This window comes from Kogia breviceps, chromosome 1 (genome assembly GCF_026419965.1).
Source record: "Kogia breviceps isolate mKogBre1 chromosome 1, mKogBre1 haplotype 1, whole genome shotgun sequence".
NCBI classification, from domain to species: domain Eukaryota; kingdom Metazoa; phylum Chordata; class Mammalia; order Artiodactyla; family Physeteridae; genus Kogia; species Kogia breviceps.
In genome coordinates this window covers 187777109-187800320 of record NC_081310.1, presented here as the reverse complement: position 1 = coordinate 187800320, position 23212 = coordinate 187777109, and the positions used below count along the sequence as shown (strand labels likewise).

General features: G+C 57.8%; 1 protein-coding gene across 2 annotated transcripts in view; it reads right to left on the bottom strand.

Moving 5' to 3' along the window:
* Nucleotides 1–1410: 1410 nt before the first annotated feature.
* The window catches only part of CAPZB (capping actin protein of muscle Z-line subunit beta), a 135722-nt gene continuing 113920 nt past the window's right edge, over nucleotides 1411–23212 (bottom strand). Inside the window, exons 5-10 of one of the 2 annotated variants that reach the window (XM_059083706.2) lie at nucleotides 20534–20675; nucleotides 19834–19950; nucleotides 7381–7446; nucleotides 6631–6707; nucleotides 5051–5163; nucleotides 1411–2266 (exon numbers count right to left, since the gene is read on the bottom strand). In XM_059083706.2, coding sequence (XP_058939689.1) covers nucleotides 5061–5163; nucleotides 6631–6707; nucleotides 7381–7446; nucleotides 19834–19950; nucleotides 20534–20675 — 505 coding nt within the window. In that variant the 3' untranslated portion in view covers nucleotides 1411–2266; nucleotides 5051–5060. The remainder of the gene's footprint in view (nucleotides 2267–5050; nucleotides 5164–6630; nucleotides 6708–7380; nucleotides 7447–19833; nucleotides 19951–20533; nucleotides 20676–23212) is intronic. The other variant, XM_059083713.2, reaches the window with a different exon arrangement.

Genomic DNA, 23212 nt, shown 5'->3' with positions numbered 1-23212 from the left:
AGGGCTCACTGGTTACCAGGAGCAGAAAGCCCACTTGCTAAGCAAGCAGCAGAGGCTCTTGGCCGGCTGTGGGCTCACAGGAGGGAAGGTTAAGAGGTGAGCCATCGGTGTCTGGAAGGACAGGACAGGCACTACGGCTCCAGGAATCATTCCTGGTGGGAATGAAATGGCACTGTTTCAGCATCCGTCTCTCAAGAGAGAGCATCGTTAACTGGCCTGTTGTGGGTCACCCGGTGGGGATGAGGGAACGCCACGGCCACACTGCACCGAGGCTGCGGGGAGCGGGTAGCACCAGAGAACAAGAGGGGCCGTAAACAGGTCCACAAGGCCTACGCCACCCCTTGGGCGGGGAGGGTCCCACAGAGCAGGGAAAGGACCAGCTGGGAGGTGGCCCCGAGCCAGAGGCACACACTCTTCTGCCACGTGGGTCCGGCTGCCCCTCACTGAGGAAACACGGTCTCAGGGCCCAGCATCCCTAATCTCACTGGCCTGACTTAGCAGCAAAAGACAGCAGTGATGGCTCTTCCAGCGATGGAAGATTTTAGAAGGAAGAGTAAGCTCAGGCCTGGTGTATGTCAGTCACAATCTCTGGCTTCCAACTGTTATTTTTGGTCACGTGATCGAACACCTGATAAAAATGAGCTCATTTACCTGTGCCGAGCGCTCTACCACGGGCCCATGAGGACGTCGTTTGCGTTGCACACGTGTCGAGAAGGGCTCCGGGTCCACTGACAGAGCTCCGGCCTTCCCCTGCCCGCCTCCCTCCCTCATCTTCTCCGCCCGAAGGTCCTTGAGAGGAGCTGCACGCAGGTGTCTCCCCTGTTCCCCATCTCTATCTCAGCGGTACTCTGCACTCAGGAAAGATGTGCCCCACCTGGGAACTTGCTCATCAGGCCACGCAGAGAGGAGCTGGGCCCAAGGATTCGGGGACCAGCGTGTCAGGGACCCAGGTACCTCAAACCAGAGGGGCTTTGCCGGGGTGTGGGCCCTACTGCCCTGCCACGGCTGCCCTGGTGTCAGCCGGGAGAGCACGGACTGCAGCTCGGCGGGACCCTTGGGCGCGTTAACCCCAACCTGTTTCCCCACGTCACCCAGGGCCGTGAAGATGGCGTGGGAGGAGTGCGGACATGCCTGCACAGAGCAGGTGTTTGCTGAAATGAAAGGGGAGGGTGGGGGGAGAGCGCCCATCCCATCACACCCGATGATGGGACGGCCCCAGCTGTACAGGACAGGTGGGGGAGGGGGGGTCTGTGCGGAGCGGGGGCCCAGAGGAGCCGCTGGGGATCTGCAAGGACCCCTGCTCGCTCACCACGTGGGCCCCACGCCCCCACTGGGGTCAGCCCTCCCAGCCGAGCTCAGACAGACATGCTTGGACAGCGAGGCAGGCGAGAAAGAACACGAGGCCAGTGCTAACTGCATCCCAGTTTCTTTTTATTTATTTTTTTGTTCTTTTTTTTCCTTTTTTTTTTTTAAGTATGGAAGCTCAAGTATAAGATGTAGATTTTTTTTAAGCTTTACAAAAAAACAAAATAAAACAAAAACTCCTTTTGCATTCCATAAAAATTGACAGAAAAGCACCTGGCCAGAAGAGCAGGACGGTCCGCAGGTCCCCGCCCCCCCACCGTGTGGTCTCCGCGGGACAGGGGCCAGGCTTGCGGGACGACGCTGAGGGCCACCTCTCCTTTCTCCCAGAGCTGTCCCCTGTCCCCGCCAACCCCCAACCCCAAGCAACTCCCAAACACACGTGGAATCAGATTTCCAGTTTTTCTTCTATCTTTCACACACCACAGTTATTTCATAAAATTTTTTTGTTTTACATTTTTTACACCAATGTAACAAAAGGGTGGAAGGGAAGGGAGGCAGACAGACAGTGTATTTTATGCCTATAAATGGGTGGTGGTGGAGAGACGGGGGTGGGGGGGCCCGGGGCAAACAGAAAACATGGTTTCTATGGAAATACCGAGTTTTGATAGCAAAATGTGGTGGGAAGTAGGCCTCAGAGACAAGAAGGGTGTTTATAGGGTTTATTCTCAGGGAGAGATGGCGCTGTGCAGTGGTGATGCAAGTTGTGTGACCTGGGGGGGAGGGAAGGGACGAGGGAGGGAGCAGAAAACGAGTTTCTAAGAAAGGAATCTAATGAGCGCACGGCGGCGTGTCCGGTTAGTGGGAAGAAGAGGCTTAACACTGCTGCTTTCTCTTCAAAGCCTCCACCAGGTCGTTCTTAAGAGCTTCTTGTTTTGATTTGTCTGCAAAAGTCTGCACAGACCTGCCCGGGGAGAAGAACTGTCATTAGCAGGCTGAACAGGAAGAGTGTAGCGGCGAGGGGCCGAGGGCTGCCCTGCCGGTGCCGGTGCATCCAGGGCGAGGGGCCGGGTCACTGGGCTGGGTGCCCCCTTCCCCATCCTCTGGGAGTGCGAGCTGCAAGCTGTGCGGAGGGGGCAGAGGGGCCCAGAGCCCGAGGCCGGCCCCGTGGGGGAGGCCACGGCCCACCTCTGCACCAGGCTGGGCGTGACCTGGACTCTGGGCACAGGTCCCAATGTCAGCCTGAACCAGAAGTGGGCCTCCAAGCACGACACAGCAGAGACCGCCTGTGCTTCAGCCCAGCCGCGGACTCAGGCCAGAGGCCGAGAGATAAGGACCCCGTTACAAAGCACGGGGTGCAGGGCTGGCCACCCAGCGAGCGTTAGGAACCAGCACCTCGGACGTCTGAGCCCACTGCCAGGGCAGCCCCTGCGGGCAGGCACTTTTAGGCTTCTGCTGTGAGGCACCATCAGCTGTTAACCTGGCCAAGAAAACCCCTCAGCCTGAACTTCAAGAGGCAGGAAGGGACAGGTAAGTGGCCCTGGGTCGCTGCTGTCAAATCCTGGATTTGTGGGGAAAGGTTCATGGGAGTGCACTTACGCACAGGTTAGACAAAGCGAACAACAGCTAACCTTTGTAGAGGCTGCGCGGTTTACAGAGTGCTTCTCACACATGCTCCACTCTCACAAGCGTTCTGGAGGGGTCTGAGCATTATTCCCAATTTACAGACGAGGAAACTGAGGCTCAGAGAAATGCTCCTGGCAATGATCTTAGTGATCACTTTGTCAGATTTCCTCAATGTGTGGGTTAACCAGGAACTTACTAAACTATTTATAAACTTCCTAACAGTTTCAAAGCAGTGGAAAGGACGAGTGGAAGGCTGCCTTTTGCACGAATGCTGTGGAGCCACGGGAATGTCACTCTTGACACGCACTGGCCATGAACCAGAGTGGGAAGGAGAGACCAAAAAATAATCCTCCAGCACCGAATGTGGGTGAAATACAATGAAGTAGGACCCAGGAGCATCCCGCATGGAATTCTGGCTACTGAGTCCTAGGAGCATCATGGGAAGTGCCCTCAAGATGGTAAAGGAGGCGGCAGAGACAAGGCTTTGAAAGAGTCTATGTGCAACTACCAAAATTCCCATGAGAAATGCTGCTGCTGCTGAATACACGTTTCTGAGTATCTGCTCTGCTCTGTGGCGGCCAAAGGAAGGGTCAGGCACCAGCCCTGGTGGCCCTCGGGCTGCAAACCTCAGCCAGCCCACCACGGGCTTCTGGAAAGCTCCCAATGGGAGGCTAACTTGCCCAATGGGAGGATGTGGTGGGTGAAGTGGTGGCTCCCACGGCACCCCGGCCCGAATGGGTGCTGGCTCTTCTGGGAAGGAGCACGCCAGGCCTGGGCTGTACCCAGCCCCCCCGCTACCCCCCCAAAGGAGAAATTTCCAGAGTTAGAACCAGGTAAGGAACAGGAGATTAGGCTTGGAACGGCTGGAGGTGTAAGGAGCAGGGCACTCGTTTAGGGAAAGGAGCTTGGGAAGGTCATTGCCAAGCAACTCGGAACCAACGCCTGGAGGTGGGAAGGAGGGCCTGTCCTGGACAGAAGGTGCCAGGCTGCCCACTGCTGCAGGGGGTCTATGTCAGAAAGCCTCCAGTGGGTGGCCCCAGGACTGGCCGAGGTGAGGGATCCAGAAGATTCTAGACCCACCCTAAAAGCTGAGGGGCTGGAGAGGAAACCGCACCACATGGAACTCCTTAAAAGGGGGTTTCTTCTTAATGCTCTGAAGGGAATGTGACGGTCCGAGCATGAGGCCTGACGCTGGCACACACAGAGGCCAGACGGTGCTGCGGTCCCACGGCTGCAGAAGAGCCGCTCCGCCTGGTTACACAGCTGCCCCACCTCTACCCCCCCTACTGGGCAACTTCCGGGTCAGGGTCTCCGAGTCCAGCCCCTGGGCCTGGGAAGAAGCCCGTAAGCCCAGGCTCTACAGCCCTGCCCAGCTGGGTTTCCAGCTAAACGCCTCTTATTAAAACCAGTTTCCCTCCTCCTCTCCGGGGATGCTGCTGACTGCTTCCACACATCTGTATCTGTCACAAGCTCAAGTCATGGTCCTCGGCCGTCGTCTACAGCCAGACCACTTCCCCTCCATCTGCGTAAGGCATTTAGGAGGACAGCTGCAGCTCGCCAGGGGCAGGGGATTATGCCAGCCCCGGCGGCTCCAGCGGCACCCGGTCTTGGGGGGCACCAGGCCCGGCCCCGGGATTACAGCCCCCCTCTGTGTTCCATCCTCTGACTCAGGGCGATACACCGCCCCCTTTTAGGTCGGCTAGCCCCAGTCAATCTCCCACCGAGAAGGGGGCGGCCCATCTGGCTTCTGGGATCCTTGGTGGACAGCTGGTGAAGCCCCGGCTGCACACACAGCAGAGAGGCCGCCAAAGCCGCCGGCCGAGCGGGAGGCCACTGGGAAGGGCGCAGAGAGAGGCACCGGTGACGCCCGGCCCGGGCTGCTCAGGGGGCAGAAGCCCAGACGGCCGGCCCTCACACGCGGCCCCGCCCAGAGTGCAAAGCACACACACCGCACACGTGATTCAGTTCCGTGTAACGCGGACGGGGCGAGTCTGCACGTTAAGGGGGCTGCTCCCAGCCGAGCGGACACGGGGTTAGTGGTGTTTACGGGTCTGGCGGGGTCTCGGCGGGTTGGTGAGTCCTGTTTAGTGGGGCGGGCGCTCAGGCCTCTCAGGCAGGGTACCTGGAGCGGCTTAATTATCAGGCTGGATGTGGATCTGGCGCTGCGTCAGCACTTGGGAAAGCTCCCTCTGCAGCTGCAGGAACTTGGGGTTGTCGGGGATAACGTCAACAGATCTACAGAGAGTGTGCAGAGGTGAGTGCAGCGGGAGGGGGAGGACGGGACCTGGGAGCACAGGGGGCGACGGCTGAGAGGAAGTGCAGGGGACACACAGGCAGAGGAGAGAGGGGAGCGTCACCAAGGCGCTCGGGGCTGTGGGGGGGAGGTTCTGGCCACAGGGCTCTTGCGGGCGGCGGTCACGGTTTTCAGGGGCTCAGACCACCACCCCGCAGGCTCCCTGCGGCTTTCTCCGATTTTTCAGCCAACGCCCGAGGACCCTGCAGGCCAGGGGTGTGTGTGGCTGGCTCAGGGGCCCCAGGCCAGGAAGCTCCGGGCAGAGATGACTTATGAGGCCCCAGGCTCAACAGCCAGAGGAGAGCAATGCTCTGGGGGTGGAATAAAACCCACCGGGGGCCAGACCACGTTCCCCACAGGCAGGGAGGAAATCAGAAAGATGATGAGTCTGAAGTGGGCCCCCTCTTTTAAAACTCTATGAGTGAAAGACTAGAGCATCTTGTCTCCTGGACAGATTCACAAACCAGAGCTGCTTCCTGCCTCTCCTTGTTCCCAAAGGAGAGATCTGTCCACAGTGGGGGATTGGCAGACTGGAAGCCAAGGGCAGAGTGTTAGCCGCTGGACTCGCGTGGTGGTGCAGCGCCGCACACCGGCCTCCACCCCACCCACTCCTCTTTCGGCAGCCCTGCCCCTGGACGGGCTGGACGGGCGGAGGGCCACTGGGAGGAGTCCCTGGTCGAAGTCACACGGCTCTGGCTGACAGAGGCTGCGTGAGATCCCGGCCTCCCGACTCCAAGGCCCATCTCGCTCCACAGCGGCCTCCACTACCCCCAAAGGGGCTCTGGCCTCCTACCCTGCCCACCATGACCTTGAGAACCCAGCGAGCCCCTGAGCCCCCTTGGGCCTTCACTTGGGCCGACGCTGAAGAACCGAGGGCACAAGACGTGTGGGAAGGGGCAGCCGACAGCCCTGAGAGGACCCAGGGTGGCGGGTCCCTCTCCAGAAGGCAGCAGGTCGTGGGGCTCTTTCTGTGGGACACTCTGCTGCCCTGGAAACCAGCCAACCAGAGGCCGGTGGTGTCATGCCCTCCTGCGTCTCAGGGTCTGATCTGCAGGTATCCTCAGGCTCAGGAGCCAAAGGGGCCGGGCAGATTCTTTAGGTGGGACTCAGGCTGAGGGACCGAGAGGTGACTCCAGGGACAAGGGCACCGATGTTGTTGAGGTGAACGGGCCCCAGGAAACAAAAATGGTGCAAGTCTACTCTGATTCCCACATCTATCCTGAGTACACACTCCGTACGCCGGGCTTTACCTTGCAAAATCTGCATTAACAACCCTATAAGGAGGGTACCTCAGCCCTGGTTTACAAAGGAGGAAACAGAGGCCCAAGGCCAGAGAGCTCTTAAGCAGTGACCTAGGATGCAAATCCACATCTTTTTGGTTCCAAAGCCCGTGCTTTGGGGTACATTACCTTAGCCCATTAACGATGTCCTTTGTTTTTCCAAAGTAGATCTCGTTCAGCGTACTTCTGATTTTATTTTCCATGTCCTGGAAAAGGAGGCCGGTGAGACTGACGGCAACGCCCTCCCTCCTCCCGCCCCGCACCCCTGCAGTCCCCGCTCTGACCGCAGGGTGGAGGCACGTGCGTGCGTGCGTGCGTGTGTGTGCGTGTGTGTGCGCGCGCGCGCGTGCGTGCTCTGAGCGCCTCCCCGTCCCGGCGCCCAGGACGCCAGTACCACGTCCCGGTGTCCCAGGCTGACCGACCCCCCGCCAGGCCTCCCCCCAGCTCTGCGAAGAACGCTGCGCAGCGGGGGAGCACCCCCTTCTTCCCTGGGGCGTGGGGAAGCGGGAGCCGAGCTGTAGCTCAAGCTCCTCCTCCAGAGCCCACTGGTGTTCCTGGGACCTGCTTCCCGTCTGAGCTCAGGTCTCCGCTCGCACCCACTGGACTGGGGGAGACAGGACTTCGGGCCTCCCGAGCTGAGTCTCCTGGGTGCACGTGTTTGGGGGAGAGTAGAGGGGGAGCCTCTGGAGCTGGGCCCTGCTCGCATCCAGATCAGAAGGCTCAGGAAACACGAGGCCGGGGCAAAACACGAGAAATGCGCTGCTCGCTGCTGCGGAGTTGCGAGGGAGCAGCAAGGGAGGCCGGCGGCCGGCAGCCGGGCTCCAGGGGCGAACATCCCACGCGGCGGAGGCGAACCGCGGCAGCAGGAGGCCCACTCACCTCGACCAGGCGCCCGATGTTGGCTATGTGCGGGGAGCAGTCGCTCACGGTTTCATCTTTCTCCATCTGCAAGAGACAGAAGTGTTCCTCTAGGTCAGGGAGCCGGGTGAGGGCCCAGGGCCTGTACTCCCGGCTGGCAGGCCCGGGGCCAGCTGGCGGGGGTTGAAGGCCACTTTTCCAGGGAGGGAGCCCAGCATAAAGCAACCCAAGTTTCAGGTCGCAGACAGTCCAGCCCGCAGAAGCCCCGAGGCCCCGTTTCCAGGGGAGAGTCCTGCTCCGCCCTGTGGAGCACACTCCACCCACCTCCACAGCCCACAGCAAGGAGGGCGCAGGTGACCACCCCTGCAGGCACAGGCTCATCTTGGGGCCTGATGTCGCAGACGAGCCCCCACAGTGCCGTGCTGCTGCCGTGCCTGTGTGGCAGCTACGGAGGGAGGGAGGGACCGGCAACCCGGGTGTCAGGAGACTCCGAGGCTCGGACAGATGGGGTGACCCACTCAAGGTCACACAGGGAGTGACAGCAGAGCCCGGGTCAAAGCCATGCTTACTTCCAAGCCTGCGTTAGTTCTACTCTGTGTGAGGCTGCAGGGCCGGCCGAGTCACCGTGTGGAACTTGAACAAGAGAATCTCAATCCGCATCCCGGGTTACAGACAGAGGGGGTTTTAGAGGAGGTGGGACCCAGCAAGCCAGTTCTGGCCCACTGCTCAGTACTCTTGAGTATTAGAAGGAAAGGGGGCAGGGAGGGGAGAAGGCACTGAGGACCCTGACACGAGCGCCGAGTCATGACGCATGCAGAGCTCTCCCCCAACTTCCGCCCTATGTTTAAGGCTTGCTTAAGGGCAGATGTATGTACCTGTTTTACACTTCACAGGTGCCTGGCAGAGTGCTAAGTGCATAAACGCTGTTTAAACTGAGTGGAAGTGTAGCTACGGTCACCACTGTTATTTATTTATTTATTATTAATTCATTAATTTAATTTATTTTTGGCTGCATCGGGTCTCAGCTGCAGCACGGGGGCTCTTCGTTGCAGCCCGCGGGCTTCTCTCTAGTTGTGGCGCACGAGCTCAGCAGTTGCAGCGTGTGGGCCGAGTTGCCCCACGGCACGTGGGATCTTAGTTCCCTGACCAGGGATTGAACCTGCGTCCCCTGCATTGTAAGGCGGATTCTCTACCACTGGACCCCCAGGGAAGTCTCTCACCACCGTTACTGAAATAAAATCGGAAGCTGAGGAAGTCTGGGGGAGAACGGATACATGTATACGTATGGCTGAGTCGCTTCGCTGTGCACCTGGAACTATCACAACACTATTAATCAGCTATACTCCAATATAAAATAAAAAGTTTAAAAAAATACACACACAAAAAAATCTGGGAGCTGAAATAGGCAATCGAGAAACAGGATAAGAAGACAGGAACTGGATCAGGAAGGCTAGAGCTCGAAATGAATGGAGACTAGTGAAAAAAACAGAGCAAAGGTGGAAGGTTAACTACCTTCAGAACCAGAAGAACAGGGCAGATGCTTGGGGTGTGTGGTGGTCTGTTCGGAGGCTAAAGGCCTCTGCCCAGTCTCACCTGCTTTTACTTCTCTTACCCGTTAGGGAGAGTGACTTCCAGGCTGGGAAAGGTAGAACAGACCCAGTTAGGAGGGAGACAAAGCTGCAGATGGTAGGAGAGAACCAAGTCACTTTAAATGATTAAGTTTCAGGGTCAGAAAAATCCGATTCTGTGACAGAGACATCCTTGGAAAGTTACGGCACACTTCAGAGGTGCCAGAACACTGGCGGAGGGCAGAGGCTGACCCCACTTCCATAACAGAACGAAGACTGGGGTTGGAAATTAAACACTGGTTTGACACTGATCCAGACAACAATTTTTGATGGGACCCTTAAAAAAAAAAAAATCATCTGCTGGCACACTTTCAAATCAGATCCTCCAGGAGCCAGCACGGGCTCGCTATGAACATGATCTGCTGCGAGGCTCTCCAACTTCCTACTGAGACGGGGACGCTGGGCTGAAGAACAGAGGGCTCCTCTAAGATCACGTCACCGTGGCAGGTTCCCATCTAAGATCCTGTGGCCGAGGCTGGACGACAGCCTGCTCAGGTTCCCAGGGTGGCCTCCAGGGCACCTCGCAGGATTCTCTACCTGGCCCTGGGTCTCACCTGTCTGTCCAGGACTTAAAGAAAGGCACAGCGCAGAGGGTTCATGGGATCCTATTGCCAGGATCGAGGGTGGAGGTAACGAGAAGGGTCCTTCCGGGACCCGAGACACGGGTCAGCTGCAGAGCACAGCGCCCTCTGGCGGCAGCTACCTCACTCCACCTGGTCCTCCTGAGAACCACTTTAAACCCGAGGAAACCGAAGCTGAAAGGTGTCAGGTGCTCTGCCCGGATGACAGCCCAGTTCGACCCCGCCACCCCTGCCCCAGCGTGCTCACTACCTTCACCAGAGCAAACACAAACCACCTACTTTGGCTCAAACATTAATCTCACCGAGAACAAAATGAGGAACAAGGCCAGTGAAGAGACTTGTGGCTTTTAGGTGATTTCAAGCTTGACAAGAGTGTGACGGGGCCAAAATGAAGCTCTATTACTGGAGCCCGGCTCAGGGGCGGCGCGCCCCCCAACACACGACGAAGCTGCAGGGGCGAGGCTGCGTCACTTGCTGAGGGAGGCCCCTCCGTCCCGTCCCAGCCCAGCCACATCCATCAGAGAGCCGTGGGCGCACTGGAGCCCTTCTGCTTAAAAGGCCTGAACGCCCTGACCCCAAGAAATGGGAAGGAACGTGGGTATCTCAGGCCGGGAGGGGCAAGACTCGGGAGGTCCTGGCCACGCTCTGAGGGCCTGCTGTCCAGCAGGGGCGTGTCCGGCAATCCATGTCATTGCCAAGGGGCGACGGAGCTCTCTGTTATTACGTCTGAATCTGCTCACAGAGCAATGAGCCCTGGGTCCCTGCGGGTGTCTGGGGAGAAACGGGGTGGCCATCTGTCAAGATGCTACAAGAGGGGGATCCGGAGTAGAGTGATGGTCTGGAACCCACGGCCTTGCAAGGCCCTTTCAAAGTCAGGAGACTAAGTCTGAGAGCAAAGACGCCTGGTTCTAGCAAGACCGTTTGGCTGAGGACTGGCCAAACAGGAGAGACTGAGTGAGATGCTAGAATGATTGGCTGCTCTGCCCCCAACACCAGGCCCTGAGCCACCCCGGGTGCTCTGGCCAGTGACCCTGGGGAGTCTTGATCCTCAGAGACGCAGGGGTTGCCGCAAAACAGGAGGTGAGCGTGCCCACCAGCTTCAAAGTGAAGCCACACCCCACCGTTTCAGGCGGATGAGCACCCCACGCTGGGCAGGGCCGTGGCGTTTGCTGGACATGCTGGGCCCTGAGCAAAACCCTGCGGCCGTGACGACTGGAGCATGTGTGTCTTGAACAAGGGGCTGGGACCGCGCTCCGCCCTGAGGAAGGACGGCGCTTGCCTACCCATTCTTTTTTTTTTTTTTGCGATACGCGGGCCTCTCACTGCTGTGGCCTCTCCCGTTGCGGAGCGCAGGCTCCGGACGCGCAGGCTCAGCGGCCATGGCTCACGGACCCAGCCGCTCCGCGGCACGTGGGATCCTCCCGGACCGGGGCGCGAACCCGCGTCCCCTGCATCGGCAGGCGGACTCCCAACCATTGCACCACCAGGGAAGCCCTGCCTACCCATTCTTAAAAGGTATTTTTGGACACCGACACGCTGGCACTGAGTGTCCTCTCCTCCCACGTGGAAGAGGTTTCTGTGCCCGGCCAGACGGCAGCTCAGGGCTGCTCTTTGGGGCAAGGAGAGGCCTGGGTGGGGTCTGACCCAAATGAATTATGTCCTCCCACAAACTGGCCTCTCCGCCTTCCCAGCTCCTCGCAGACGGCAGACTCCTGGCAACCCGAGGGAAGCACTGAGGCTCTGAAGCTCAGTGAGGGCCCCATTTTAAATGCGCACCAACCACCCAAAGTTGAGGCCAGAACTGGTGGCAAAGGGCTCAGGGCCATCAGGGAAGCAAAGTCACATCAGATATCCGACTTCTGGGGTATCATCTCTGCTTCAGAATCAAGAGCCATCCTCCAACAAAGGAAAAGGCTGGAAATGCTGGGCGCTCAAAGACAAAAGAGGTCTGGGCATGGGGGCCAGGGCAGGTGAGCCTTCCCCCAGGAGCGGACCGACTACCAGGGAGGACACAAGGGGCCACGAAGCGTGAGGCAGGGAACGAACCTGAGCCCAAGGCAAAAGGCCCAGCAGGGCCCGGGGAAGGGAAGGAAGAGGGTGGGCCGGGGTCGGGGCAGAGGCCCGGCACACAGACATGTCTCCACGGCCCCCCTGCCCGCACCGCTGCCGACTCCCTTCACACCTGGTCAGGGTCAGCCCGCTGGCAAAGCTGACCTGCCAAAAATCGAACTATTTTTGCACTGCAGATATTATTACATCCTTTTTATAAAAGGGGCTGCCAGAGGAAAACATTTTTATGTGCTGTGGTCGCACAGATGTTCCACAGGGTGGTTCCAAGCGAGTCTGGAGTCAGAGCTCAGCCCACCCGTCAAGCACCTCCGCTCCTCTCCGTGGCCCGGCGACGTGGAGGACACGGGCGAGCGTGTAGAAAGCAGGCCATTTTCCTCAAAAGGGAAAACGTGAGCAGAGTGCCGTGCGGCCCTTTCCAGTGAGCAGAGCCCGGAGGGTGGGGGCCTGCAGGAAGCCCGCCCCGCCTCACGGCTCCTGCTCTGGAGCCCCGGGGGGCGAGGGCCTTCCTTGCCTCTACACTGCACTGCAGAACCTAATATGTGCACTAGGCCCAGAACGGCGCCGGGCTGAACGGCAGCTCCGTTCCCGGGACTCTTGCCCGGCCTGTGGCTCCTCCTGGTCACTGGGCTGCGCTCCGGGTCAGAGCGGGGCTGTGAGGCCAGGACTTCACATGCTGTCAAGCCAGAAGACAGAGGGTCAGACAGCCTCTCAAGGAAGGTTCAGTTTGCTCAGTTTCGGAAAAATTTAACTGAGCCTAAAACTGTATACATTCTAGAAGATGGAAAAGTCTCTGCTTGCGTGATAGGTGGTCACAGCAGTTAACAGCTATTATTTATTGGGCATAACCCATGTGTCAAAATGTTTTTTTATTTCTGCTCTACAACAAGCTTTCCAAATGGGCATTATTAAGCTCGATGGTGAAAAGTGCTGAATTTCAGAGAAGGGAAGTGGTTTGTCCAGGTCACACAGCTGGAAAGAGACTGGGCTAGGATGTGAACCAAGGTCTGGATGATTCCAAAACCTGTTTTCTTCCAGGAGACTTCTCCATTTTCTCAACTTCATCCACGTTCTTTACCGGAAAACTCAAGGACAAGCCGCAGTCCAGGGCTCAGAAATTCCGAGCAGTTTCATCCCTGCCTCACCGGCCTGCCCTCCCCCCCAGCCCTTCCCTTGCTTGGATCTCTGCTCCGTTCCTCGCCTGCCCAGCCTCCCTAGCAGGGTATATGGGCACAGGGAGGCAGCCTCACACCAGCTTTCCTTCTCGACCAGGCTGGGTCATTCCGCCCCAGGTCACCGGACGTAAACCAAAGCATCCCTAGAAGCCACGCCACTCAAGCCTCTCCACCCCTGAGCCCAGGAACCTTAGGGAACAAGGGAGCGGCTGGAGCTGGGCCTCCCCGGGTGAGAAAGTCCTCCCTGAACCACCCCGAGTTTGGCCTGGACCCCTCTGTTCCCCACATCTGGAGGGAAGGCCATAGGCTCTTCCCCCTGCAACACTCCACCTTGCCTGACTGCCAAGCGCGAGTCAAAGAGGATTTCCCTGCCTTGACACGCGGGCAGGTGCCTCTGCTGCAGTCTCACTGCTCGAAGATACATCACAAGGGAGCCCGGTGCTGAGTCGGTGGGGGGAGAGCTCGCCTTCCGAGTGTCCGCCCTAATCTCCCAGCTCCACAGGACATTCCACCTCTGTTTCTAAATATTTAGAGTTGGAAAAAAACCTCAAATGAACATCTGCAGGGCCCGGCCCCAGACTGGAAACCTTGGATCTCTTTCCCGAGATTCGCAGTCTTGCCTCTTTCCCACGCCTCCAGCTGTCACACAGAAGTGACCTCTCAGTGCAACTTCCTTTTCAGCGCGTTGGTACTTGGCCTGCGGAAAGCAGCCTTCTCACCGGGGCCCAGGTGGCGGCTGCCGCCCTTCTGCCCTCAAGGATTGGCCGTGATGAGCCTCTGCGAAGACGAAGACGGCCCTCACCTTGCCTCCCACAGCTGCAGGGATCTGCCAAAACGCTTTGTCTGCTTGCTTTCCAGGGACGTCCCTAAGAGACATCTTTTGGCGGGGGTGGCGGAACAAAAGGCCAGAGTGGAGGAGATGGGGTGAGGGCACCTTGGTCTGAGCCCCTGGGGCATCTCCACAGCCGGCAGGTCACAACGAGGTGTGAAATGCAGCTCCAGTACATTTACCAAGAGCAGTAAGTAAGAAAGTCAGTGAGGGTGTGTGTGTGTGTGGGGGGGGGGTGCGGGAGACACGACCTCCCTGATGGCGCAGTGGTTAAGAATCCGCCTGCCAATGTAGGGGACATGGATTCGAGCCCTGGTCCAGGGAGATCCCACATGCCGTGGAGCAATGAAGCCCGTGTGCCACAACTACTGAGCCTGTGCTCTAGAGCCCGTGCTCCACAACAGAGAAGCCACCGCAATGAGAAGCCTGCGCGCCGCAATGAAGAGTAGCCCCCGCTCGCCGCAACTAGAGAAAAGCCCACGCGCAGCAACGAAGACCCCATGCAGCCAAAAAAAAAAAAAAAAAGTCAATGAGGGCGCCTCGAGAGAGGAGAGGATGGAGGCAAAGCCTGGGGAGCCAGGGAAAGGGACTCCTGGGGGGAAATTCCGCCAAGCCCAAGCCAAGGCCCTTCCCAGGACAGGCACAGGAAGCAGGCAAGTGGGGGAGCCCTGGGCATCGTGCCAGGGAAGGATGGCCCCGGCCTAGGCAGCTGCGGGGTGGCCAGTATGAGCTGGATGGAAACGGGAGAGCTGGGAGCCCTCAGCCTGGCTGCGTGCTCCCGACCGCTGGCCAGGACGGCTGCCAGGGTCGGGGCCTGGCACTGTGGGCCTGGTGAGATGGCCCCTTCCCTCCTGACACACGTGGGGAAGGTGTGAGTGTGCAAGCGAGTGTGGGGCTGCCACGACGCTTGGGTCACGGAAAGTACCGCTTACTGGAGGAACTCGAACCTGAGCCCAGCGCTCACAGCCTGGGGTCACCCCAAGACGTCTCCAACCCGTCCCTCCTCTACTCCTCCTGCCTCGTGATTTCCTGCCTTGAGGCTCCTTCGCTGCCCACCCGGCCACAGGCTAGTCACCGCAGGTGCCGCCCCGCCGGGGCCATCTTTTGAAGACACAAATCTGATCAGATCAGTTGACTACTGAAAAAACTCTGAAAACCCTCCACACTACCTCTGGTGGTGACGGCGTCTCATGTGGTCACTTGGGTTCCTGCAAGAGGCACCCCAAACGTGGCGCTGCTGAGCGCACCCCAGGGGGGCCTGGCGCCTCCACCGGACTCGGCGGCTCTGGCCCCTCTCGCGGGGCCTGTTTCTGGGGCCACTGGTCCGTTGCCGCTGCCCACGCTGGCTGCTCGAGGGGCTGCCAACGGAATGCTCCTGGGGGCCCACGGGGCGGTGTCCTGTTTACACTGAGCCGACTGCTCGATGCGTTTCTGTAGAAATGCTTACTGAGCATCTCTTAAATGCCAGGCCTACAGATAGGGGACAGGTTAAGACCAAAAAAATGCAGCGTGGCAGAATGCAGCTTTCTTTTTCTTCCAGGGAGACAAATCTGGGTTCACATCCCAGCTCTGCCTGCTACTCAGATAAGTCACCACAGCAAATTACTTAACAGCCTGAACCTCAGTTTCCTCACCTGCTAAATGGGAGCGATATAACCCTATGCTGCTGACAACCCAATCAACAGAGACAGCCCACGTTACCACGTGTTCACTCTTGATCACTGATTTGCTCGGCTTTCCCGGAACCCCTTCGCTTCCCATCCAAGAGAACCAGAGATGTTTTCCGAAGGCTCATGTGGGACAAAGAGCTAAACCCGCAACCCTCATTTCCCCTGTATGCGCAGAAGCTACGCGTCGTTAACTTGGATTTGTCACCCTCATTGCTCCCCTGCCCCTCCTTTTGCAGTTACTTACTTTGGAAACCAGCCCCAGATTTAATGCACCTCAGATGAGTTATGCGACCGGCCGCGGGGATGATGACAGAAGCATGAATTTCTTCATGAAAGCCCAAGAGCACGGGGAATCCAAACAGGCCCGCGGGCCAGCGCGGTGCGCCGAGGACAGCCACTCATCAGGCCTGCGTTTGGCTTGGCAGCGGGGGCTGCTCACAGCAAGCCCAGACCCTGGCCATGGGCTGACAGCTCTGATTTAAACTATTCGGAAGGCTGAGAATTAAATATTTGTCCAGGTCACTGTAAACCGGGTGGAATTATAAACAGTTCGGAGCGGTAAGTGATGCAGGAAACAGTTTCCGGATACGGGTTTAGGATTTTCCACCACCCCCCAGGTGGCAGGGTGTCGGGGAGGACGGCTGCGAGGGAGCCAGCTGCCTGGGGTTCGGCGGCCCCTCCCTGGTCAGTGGTTCCTGGAAGACAAGGGCCCATTTCCATGCAGAAGGATGGTCTCTGCCCAGTGAGCACTAGCCTCTGGGACGGCGTGGGGACGGCCCTGCCCAGAGGTCAGAGACGGGGACCCCCGAGATCCCTTGCGGCTCCAGGCCCTGTGACCCGGCAGAGGTGGCGCAGCTTCTGCACGGGAGAGTGTGAGGCTCCGACACGCGGCCCAGGCACCTGCCTTGCGCTTCTACCGTTCAAGTGCATGGAGATGCCTCTGTGACTGCACTTAAAAGAGCTACTAGATCTATCCTTCCTGCCACATTTTAAAAAATTAATGGTTATGAAAAGCGTAATTATTATCTTACTGAAAAAGCCATTTTGATATTTAAAGGAATCCTCATGAAGTCAGGCACTCCCAGGATGAGGATGGCAAGGGTCGTCTCTGCCAAGGAAGGCTCCCCCCGGAGGCCGCTCTGAGGGACGCTGCACTGCAGCCCGCGCCGGCTCCTCTGAGGCCGAGCTGCCTGTCTGTTTCCTCTTCCCGTCACACAAAGGCACCGCTGCCCTGCGCCCGCACAGGGTTAAGGCCTTCTTCCCCCGGGGTGGGGCTGTTAAAGGTCCTACACGGGACTCTTCCACAAGGGCCTTCAGCCTGCTCAGAAGCTTCAAGCAGCACGTGAAGCAGAAGTGAAGACAGTCTGCTCCAGGGGAGGCGGCACCCTCCAGTCCCAGCTCCCACACCTGGAAGGGACCCCCTGAAGATGGGCTGCTCGCGACACCTAAGCCAACGATGGGCGAGAGAAAGGTACACAGCAGCTGTGATACGGTGATTTCATAAGAAATACACAGTTCGGTCATCTGGATGGCCAAAATGCATTTCTCACGTACATCTGGCCTTCATCCACGGTTCCGGGCTCACGGCTCCCAAACGCTTGGAACTTCCTGGGTGGTAAGAGCAACGGGAGCGTCTTTTGTTATATTTGGTCTCTTGCCCTCAGTTCCTGAAATCAATCGCTTCAGGGCCATGAAGGTGAAATGGGTGCCTTGTCACTCTTACCGAGCCCCTTTCCACCACAACTGGGTTTATGTTAATGAGGTGACTTTTGGAAAGTACCTCAGCATGGGGGCTGGTTGCCAGGGGAACCAACCGTAAACAGAGGGGTAGAACTTTTAGTCCTAGCTCTGATTTCCAGGCAGGGGAGAAGGGCTGGAGGTTGAATCAATCACCAATTGCCAGTGAGTTAATCATCATGCGTGTGTAATGAAGTCTCCACAAAACCCCACGAAAGATGGGAATCAGCTTCCAGGCTGGGGAACCAAAATGCCCCAAAACTCCGTGAGAACGAAGCTCCTCTGTTTGAGACCTCGCCCCGTGGATCTCTTCATCTGGCTGTTGATTTGTAATCTTTAAATATCCCTTGGGATAAATCTGCAATCTAATGAGTAAATGGGTTTCCTGAGTTCTGTGAGCAGCTCTAGCAAATTAATTGAACCCAAATAGGGTGTCATGGGAACCTCTGATTTGTAGCCGGTAGGGTCAGAAGCACAGGGGACAACCTGGACTTGCCACTTGCGTTGGAAGGTGTGTCTCAGGGGAGGTGGGCAGGCAGTCTTGTGGGACTGAGCCCCGAACCTGTGGGATCTGATGCCATCTCCGGGTAGAGTGTCAGGCTCGTAGGTGAGTTGTAGGACACCCTGCTGGTGTCTGGAGTACTGCTTGCTGGTGGCATGGGGAGCCGCCCCCCAAGATGGAATTAGGTGCAGAACCCCAAAGAGTAGCACTCGCCAAATTTTAACGTGCACATAAATTACCTGGAGAATTTTGTGAAATTTAGCTCCTGATTTGGTGGGTCTGGGTAGGGCCCCAAGCTCTCTGCATTTCTGACAAGCTCTTCCATGGTGCTGACGCTGGTCCCTCCTGGACTAGGCTGCGAACAGGAAGGTTCCCTCCAGCTGCAGAGCAGAGGCTCTCAGAGGGCCCTCGTGCCTGGCCTGGGCTGTTCAGGACCAGAGAGGTGGGAAACAGAGCAAAGCAACGCTTCTCACCACATCAAAGGAGCCTGAAGTGCAGAGACACGCTGAGCCCTGAGGGCAAGGAGAGAGAAGCCATGGCCAAGCCTGCAGTCAGCTGGTCCTAGCACGGCAGGGAGCGTTCAACCACAGGTGGCTCAAACGGCATCTATCTGGAAATGCGAAGCCCCGCTTAGGTGGTGAGTTAGAGCTGGACACGCTCACCCTGAAGACCAGTGCCCTAGAAAGACGGTTATCAGACTGATGTCTCCCCCCTATGGAAGTCTTTGGTAGCCAGGCTGGAGGGCTCCCAACTTGGCCTTGAACTAATACGAAGACAGTCATCTTAGTTAACGTGCAAGAAGAAAGCCGGAAGGAACAGCTAACACGTGGATGACCAAAACCGAGGTTCGACATTATCTGTCGCTGGCAGAAGGGACAAAAACCAAAACATGAGTTCACGTGTAAAACTTCATTTTAAGAAGATCAGCTGCACCAAGGACAGAAGGGGAAATCCCTGCACCGTCAACAGCTCGTGGGAAAAGAGATGGTGGGGGGGAGCCGGTGGGGGGCGGGGCCCATTCTGGATGCCTCTTTTTATGGAGACTGATGTAAAAGGAACGGGCTATCCCCCAAGGCAGCGAGCTCCCTGGTCCCACGAGAGCAGAGTGGCACAAACTGTCCTGTCAGGTTGGGAGATGATGACCTCTGAACTCTTCCCATGTCAAGACCCTGTGACTCGAGCAGTCTTTGGACTGCTCTGACCAGACATACCCATATTTTCCGTATGAGGTGAACGAATATTCTGAGTTTTGAAAAGCGCCCTGCTGGGGGTGCACAGTGGAGGGTGCCGGTGACTATCATTCCGTTGCACCCCTGTACCCCCGGAGCACTGCTGCGGGGGCCAGAGCTGAGCAGAGAGCAGGCGTGTACCACAGGGCACCTGCCTGGGGAGGCTGGTAAACCCGCTCAGAGGCTTGACAGGCTCTCCCTCTTCCGGATCCCTGTAGCTTCTTTTTCAGTCCTTCCTCTCCTTTGGGGGACCCTGGCTACTCACCCCCAGCAGCCTGCCGCCAGGCCCCTCGGCTGACCCCCTGGCTGCCGTCACTCCTCACCGCCCACCCCCATCCACAGATCACGGCCGTCCGTTCTCGCTGCAGAAAGCACCTCGCCACTGTCCAGTGGCTGCCGGCTGCCCACACCCAGCCCTCTCTCGACTGTGAGAAAGCTGCCTGATGTCACTCTGGGAAATCAACACCCACACCCGTTCGTCTCCTCAACCGTGGGTAGTCACATGACCCGAGCGTCCGGAAGTGATTCTGTCTGGGGCGAGTAACCCGACCCGGCAGTGAGGCGTTCCTGGGGTTACACGGCAGAGAGAGAGGCTCTCCCCCAGGATATGGCCAGAGGCTGCCAGGAGCCCCCGCGTGGAGAGCCGGAGTCCTGCCCACATCATTCGTGTCTTAGACCCGGGCGGGCTGAACGCTGTCCGAACGTCACAATTAGGTGAGCTGACTCATTTCCATTTTCGCTTAAGTCAGTGAGAGTTTCACTTCCGTCACCTGCAACCAAGAGCCCTGATACCTCATCTAAGCCACAACTTCGAAATTAACCCATTCTAAAATGTTACCAGCAGTAACGCCCTAAACATCACGGGAGCATCTGAACACAAACACCTTGACCCCAAGTAAAACCTCCCGTGACTGAATGTCGGGGAACACGGACAGGCCTGTGGGGAGATCACGTCAGGCGCAGGGGCTGCCCCAGGAGCCTCTGTGGGGCAGCTGCTCACTCATCTCCACACACGGCCAGCTCTGGGGCTGCAGCCGGGGGCACTGACCACTCTACCTGTCTAGTAAGGCTGCCGCCGAGGTTCATGGTGCCAGAGCCAGATTTGTTGGTCTGCAGCCACAGCATCACCGTGGAGGTCAGCTTGTAATGGGCGGTGCGACCACTGGACTTCTCCTGTAGGATGAGACAGAGATCAGAGCCTTGGACACAACCCTGAGCTGAGGAGAGCCCGAATGGCCCCTGAATTCAGGTCATTCTAACACGTCCCTTCCTAACACGTCACCATGACACGACCTTATAGAATCCCAAGTGGTTTTTAAAGGGGCCGAATCTGCGGTCACTGTGTCCAAGTTCTTTGGGGATCTTTTTCATCAGAGACTACTGAGATCCTGACTTATCTTTTTTTAAATTTTTTTGCTGTACGCGGGCCTCTCGCTGCTGTGGCCTCTCCCGCCGCGGAGCACAGGCTCCGGACGCACAGGCCCAGCGGCCATGGCTCACGGGCCCAGCCGCTCCGCGGCACGTGGGATCCTCCCGGACCGGGGCACGAACCCGTGTCCCCTGCATCGGCAGGCGGACTCTCAACCACTGCGCCACCAGGAAAGCCCCCTGACTTATCTTTATCCACATGGCCGTGGGCACTTTTAGGAATCAGCAGGGGTTTGTATGTCACAACATACCCCCAGTCAAGAAGCACCTGCTAGGGAACAGGCCGCACCGTTGGGGCTGCCAGCTGTGGCGGTGGGGGGAGCTGTACCTGCACCTCCACCACGTGGATGGAGTCCCAGCAGCCTTTGATCTTCTTCGAGCCGTCTCCAGCCTTCTTTACGAGGATCACGCCAGCAAAACCATGATCCAGATCCCAGAGGTAGACAGATGAGACACCGCCTTCAAAATACCTGCAGGAAACAGGCCCACGTGTCCATGAGATGTTAAGCCGGTCAAATTACAGATCATCCTCCCAGGTCCCAGGGGTGGTCATCTGGCAAAGATTCATCTAAATGTCTCTCTGGGATTAACGACCCTCACTACGGTGGTTCCAGGGTTGATTCTTGCATGTGTCTTGCTCATTCGTTGGTCAGGGGAGGGGATGAAGCATCCTTTCGGGTGGGGGGGCTCACAGAAAGAACACGGAATTAGGAGTCCGAAAGATGAATCTGAGTCTGAGCTGTCCTTCCTCTAGCTTTGTGGCCTTTGGCAAGCTGACTCCACTTCTCTGGGCTTCACATTCCTTCCAGACAAAGGATCCAGAACGCGTGTGACATGTAACAGACCCTCAATGAGGGTCATTACCACTGAGTAATCATTATCGTGTGATACTCCTATCTTTTGGGATGCCTACTTTACAGGTGAAAAACAGGAAAGACAGAGCAACAACAGTCCAGACTTCTCCCACTGAGAGCGGACAAGAGCTCTGCTCCCGCCGGAACGCTCCAGGGCCTGCACACACTGGGGCTTCTGTGGGTTTTTCAGAGCAACCTGCTGCGACACTGTATCGCCTGAAACGAAGGGCTATGGTTGGGACCGAGCTTCCTCCGCAAGTCTGAGGCAATACGGAAAAATTCCTAATTCAGATGAAATGCAGGAGGGAAAGAAAAGGCCAGAGGAGCAAAGGAAATCAGGCAAGGATCCCAAATTCAAGGGCACCAAGGCAGTGGCTGTCCGTACAGGTCCGAGGAGCTCAGAAAGCAAAGGCGAACCACCAGCTGACGTGCAGCGCCTCAAATTCTGCTGACGACCAACTACGACTCTGGAAAGACGGCGTCTCTGGGGGCCAACAGCACACTCTTTACCAGAAAGTCTGTGGCCTCTCTGACCCCAGTTAACCCTGCATCACTGGCGCGGCAGGCGCCCTCCGGGACTCTCCCGGAGGCCCGGGGCCGCGGCCTCGGATGTGAGCAGCAGGCAGGCACCGAGACGCACGGGCTGGGGAGTCCGGCGGGCACGGGTCCCCACGCCCGCCCCGCCAGTCACCAGTTATGTCCCGCGCTTATCCGCCCAACGACTGCTTACCAAAAGCTGCCAGCTACCAGCTGTGCGAACTGGGCCTTAGTTTCTTTATAAAGCAGGGACAGTATTGGGACTTCCCTGGTAGTCCAGCTAAGGTTAAAGCTCCACGCTCCCAATGCAGGGGGCCCGGGTTTGATCCCTGGTCAGGGAACTAGATCCCGCACGCCACGAGTAAAAGATCCCACGCGCCGCAACTCAAGACCCGGCACAGCCAAATAAATAAATATTTAAAAAACCAAACAAACGGACGGTACCTACTTTCTACGACTGTTGAAAGACAAAAACAATACAGGAAAGTAGATACCTGACCAAAGATTATTATTTTCATAACAAAAACAAGTAATAAAAATAAACACGTATATGAATTACACCTCGATAACGCTGTTACATAATAAACAATATACATGGTAAATGCTAATATTCAGAGAACGTAAGCGATGGGTATAGCAAGAAACCTTTGTACTCTTTTTTGAGTATAATTTTGCTGTAAATCAAACTCGTTCAAACTAAAAAGTTTTCGTACAAAGGCCAGTATGTGATACACACCAGGGTGTAACCGAGAGACAGACGGAAGAGGCAGTCCCTCTTCACGCGGGTGAGCTGCAGGGCCCCGCGGCTGCTGTGTCTCTGGCTCTGACCCACCGCAGGCCCACTGGGCATGGCACGTGAGGGTCCACACCTAGGTCTGTACCCCTGGCGCCCTCCCCGCCCTCCCCGCCGGCATTCCTCAGGGAGACTGTCCCCACTGCTCCATCCCACGCCACCCACTGCCATTGAGCTGTCAAGTGAGAGTCACAGCTGTCTCCCCCGGCCGGGTGGCCCCTGCCCAGAAGGCAGGTGATGGCAGGAGGCTGTACGAGGTGCCAGCCCCGGGGCTAAATGTTGGTCAAAAGATTGAGGGACTGAGGTTGAGGGATCGAGGGAAAGGAAAGACTGAGGGATCGAGGACTCTGGCTTCCGACCAGGGCAGCAGAGCGTAGCGCTGGGAGGGGAAAGCACGGGAGAAGGGAGAGACACACCCGCGGGCCCGAGCTCGGCGCCAGCTCAGGGCAACTCTGGGAAACCGGCCAACACTGGGCACTCGGGGACCCCACTCAGGAAGGCGCTTTCCCTTGTTCTAAATCTCTCCCCAAACCCCAAGTAGGTAAGTGTTCTGGCGTAGAGCCTGAGGCCCCCCCGCCCACCACTTCCCTCCACAGGGCCACCCTGACCCGGCCCAGCCCTGCGGGGAGCTGGTCACACGCCGCCGGGCCACCCTGGAACGCTCCTGGGACATGTGCGGACGCATCGGTCACCTTGGGACCAGACCCCTCACTCAGGTGAGCGGGCGGCATGGGCCCCGGGGTTTTGGCGCCCCCTCCCCGAATTCCCCGGGAAGCACGGCAGCACTAGCGCGGGCGGCAGACCCGCCAACACCCGACCTTTC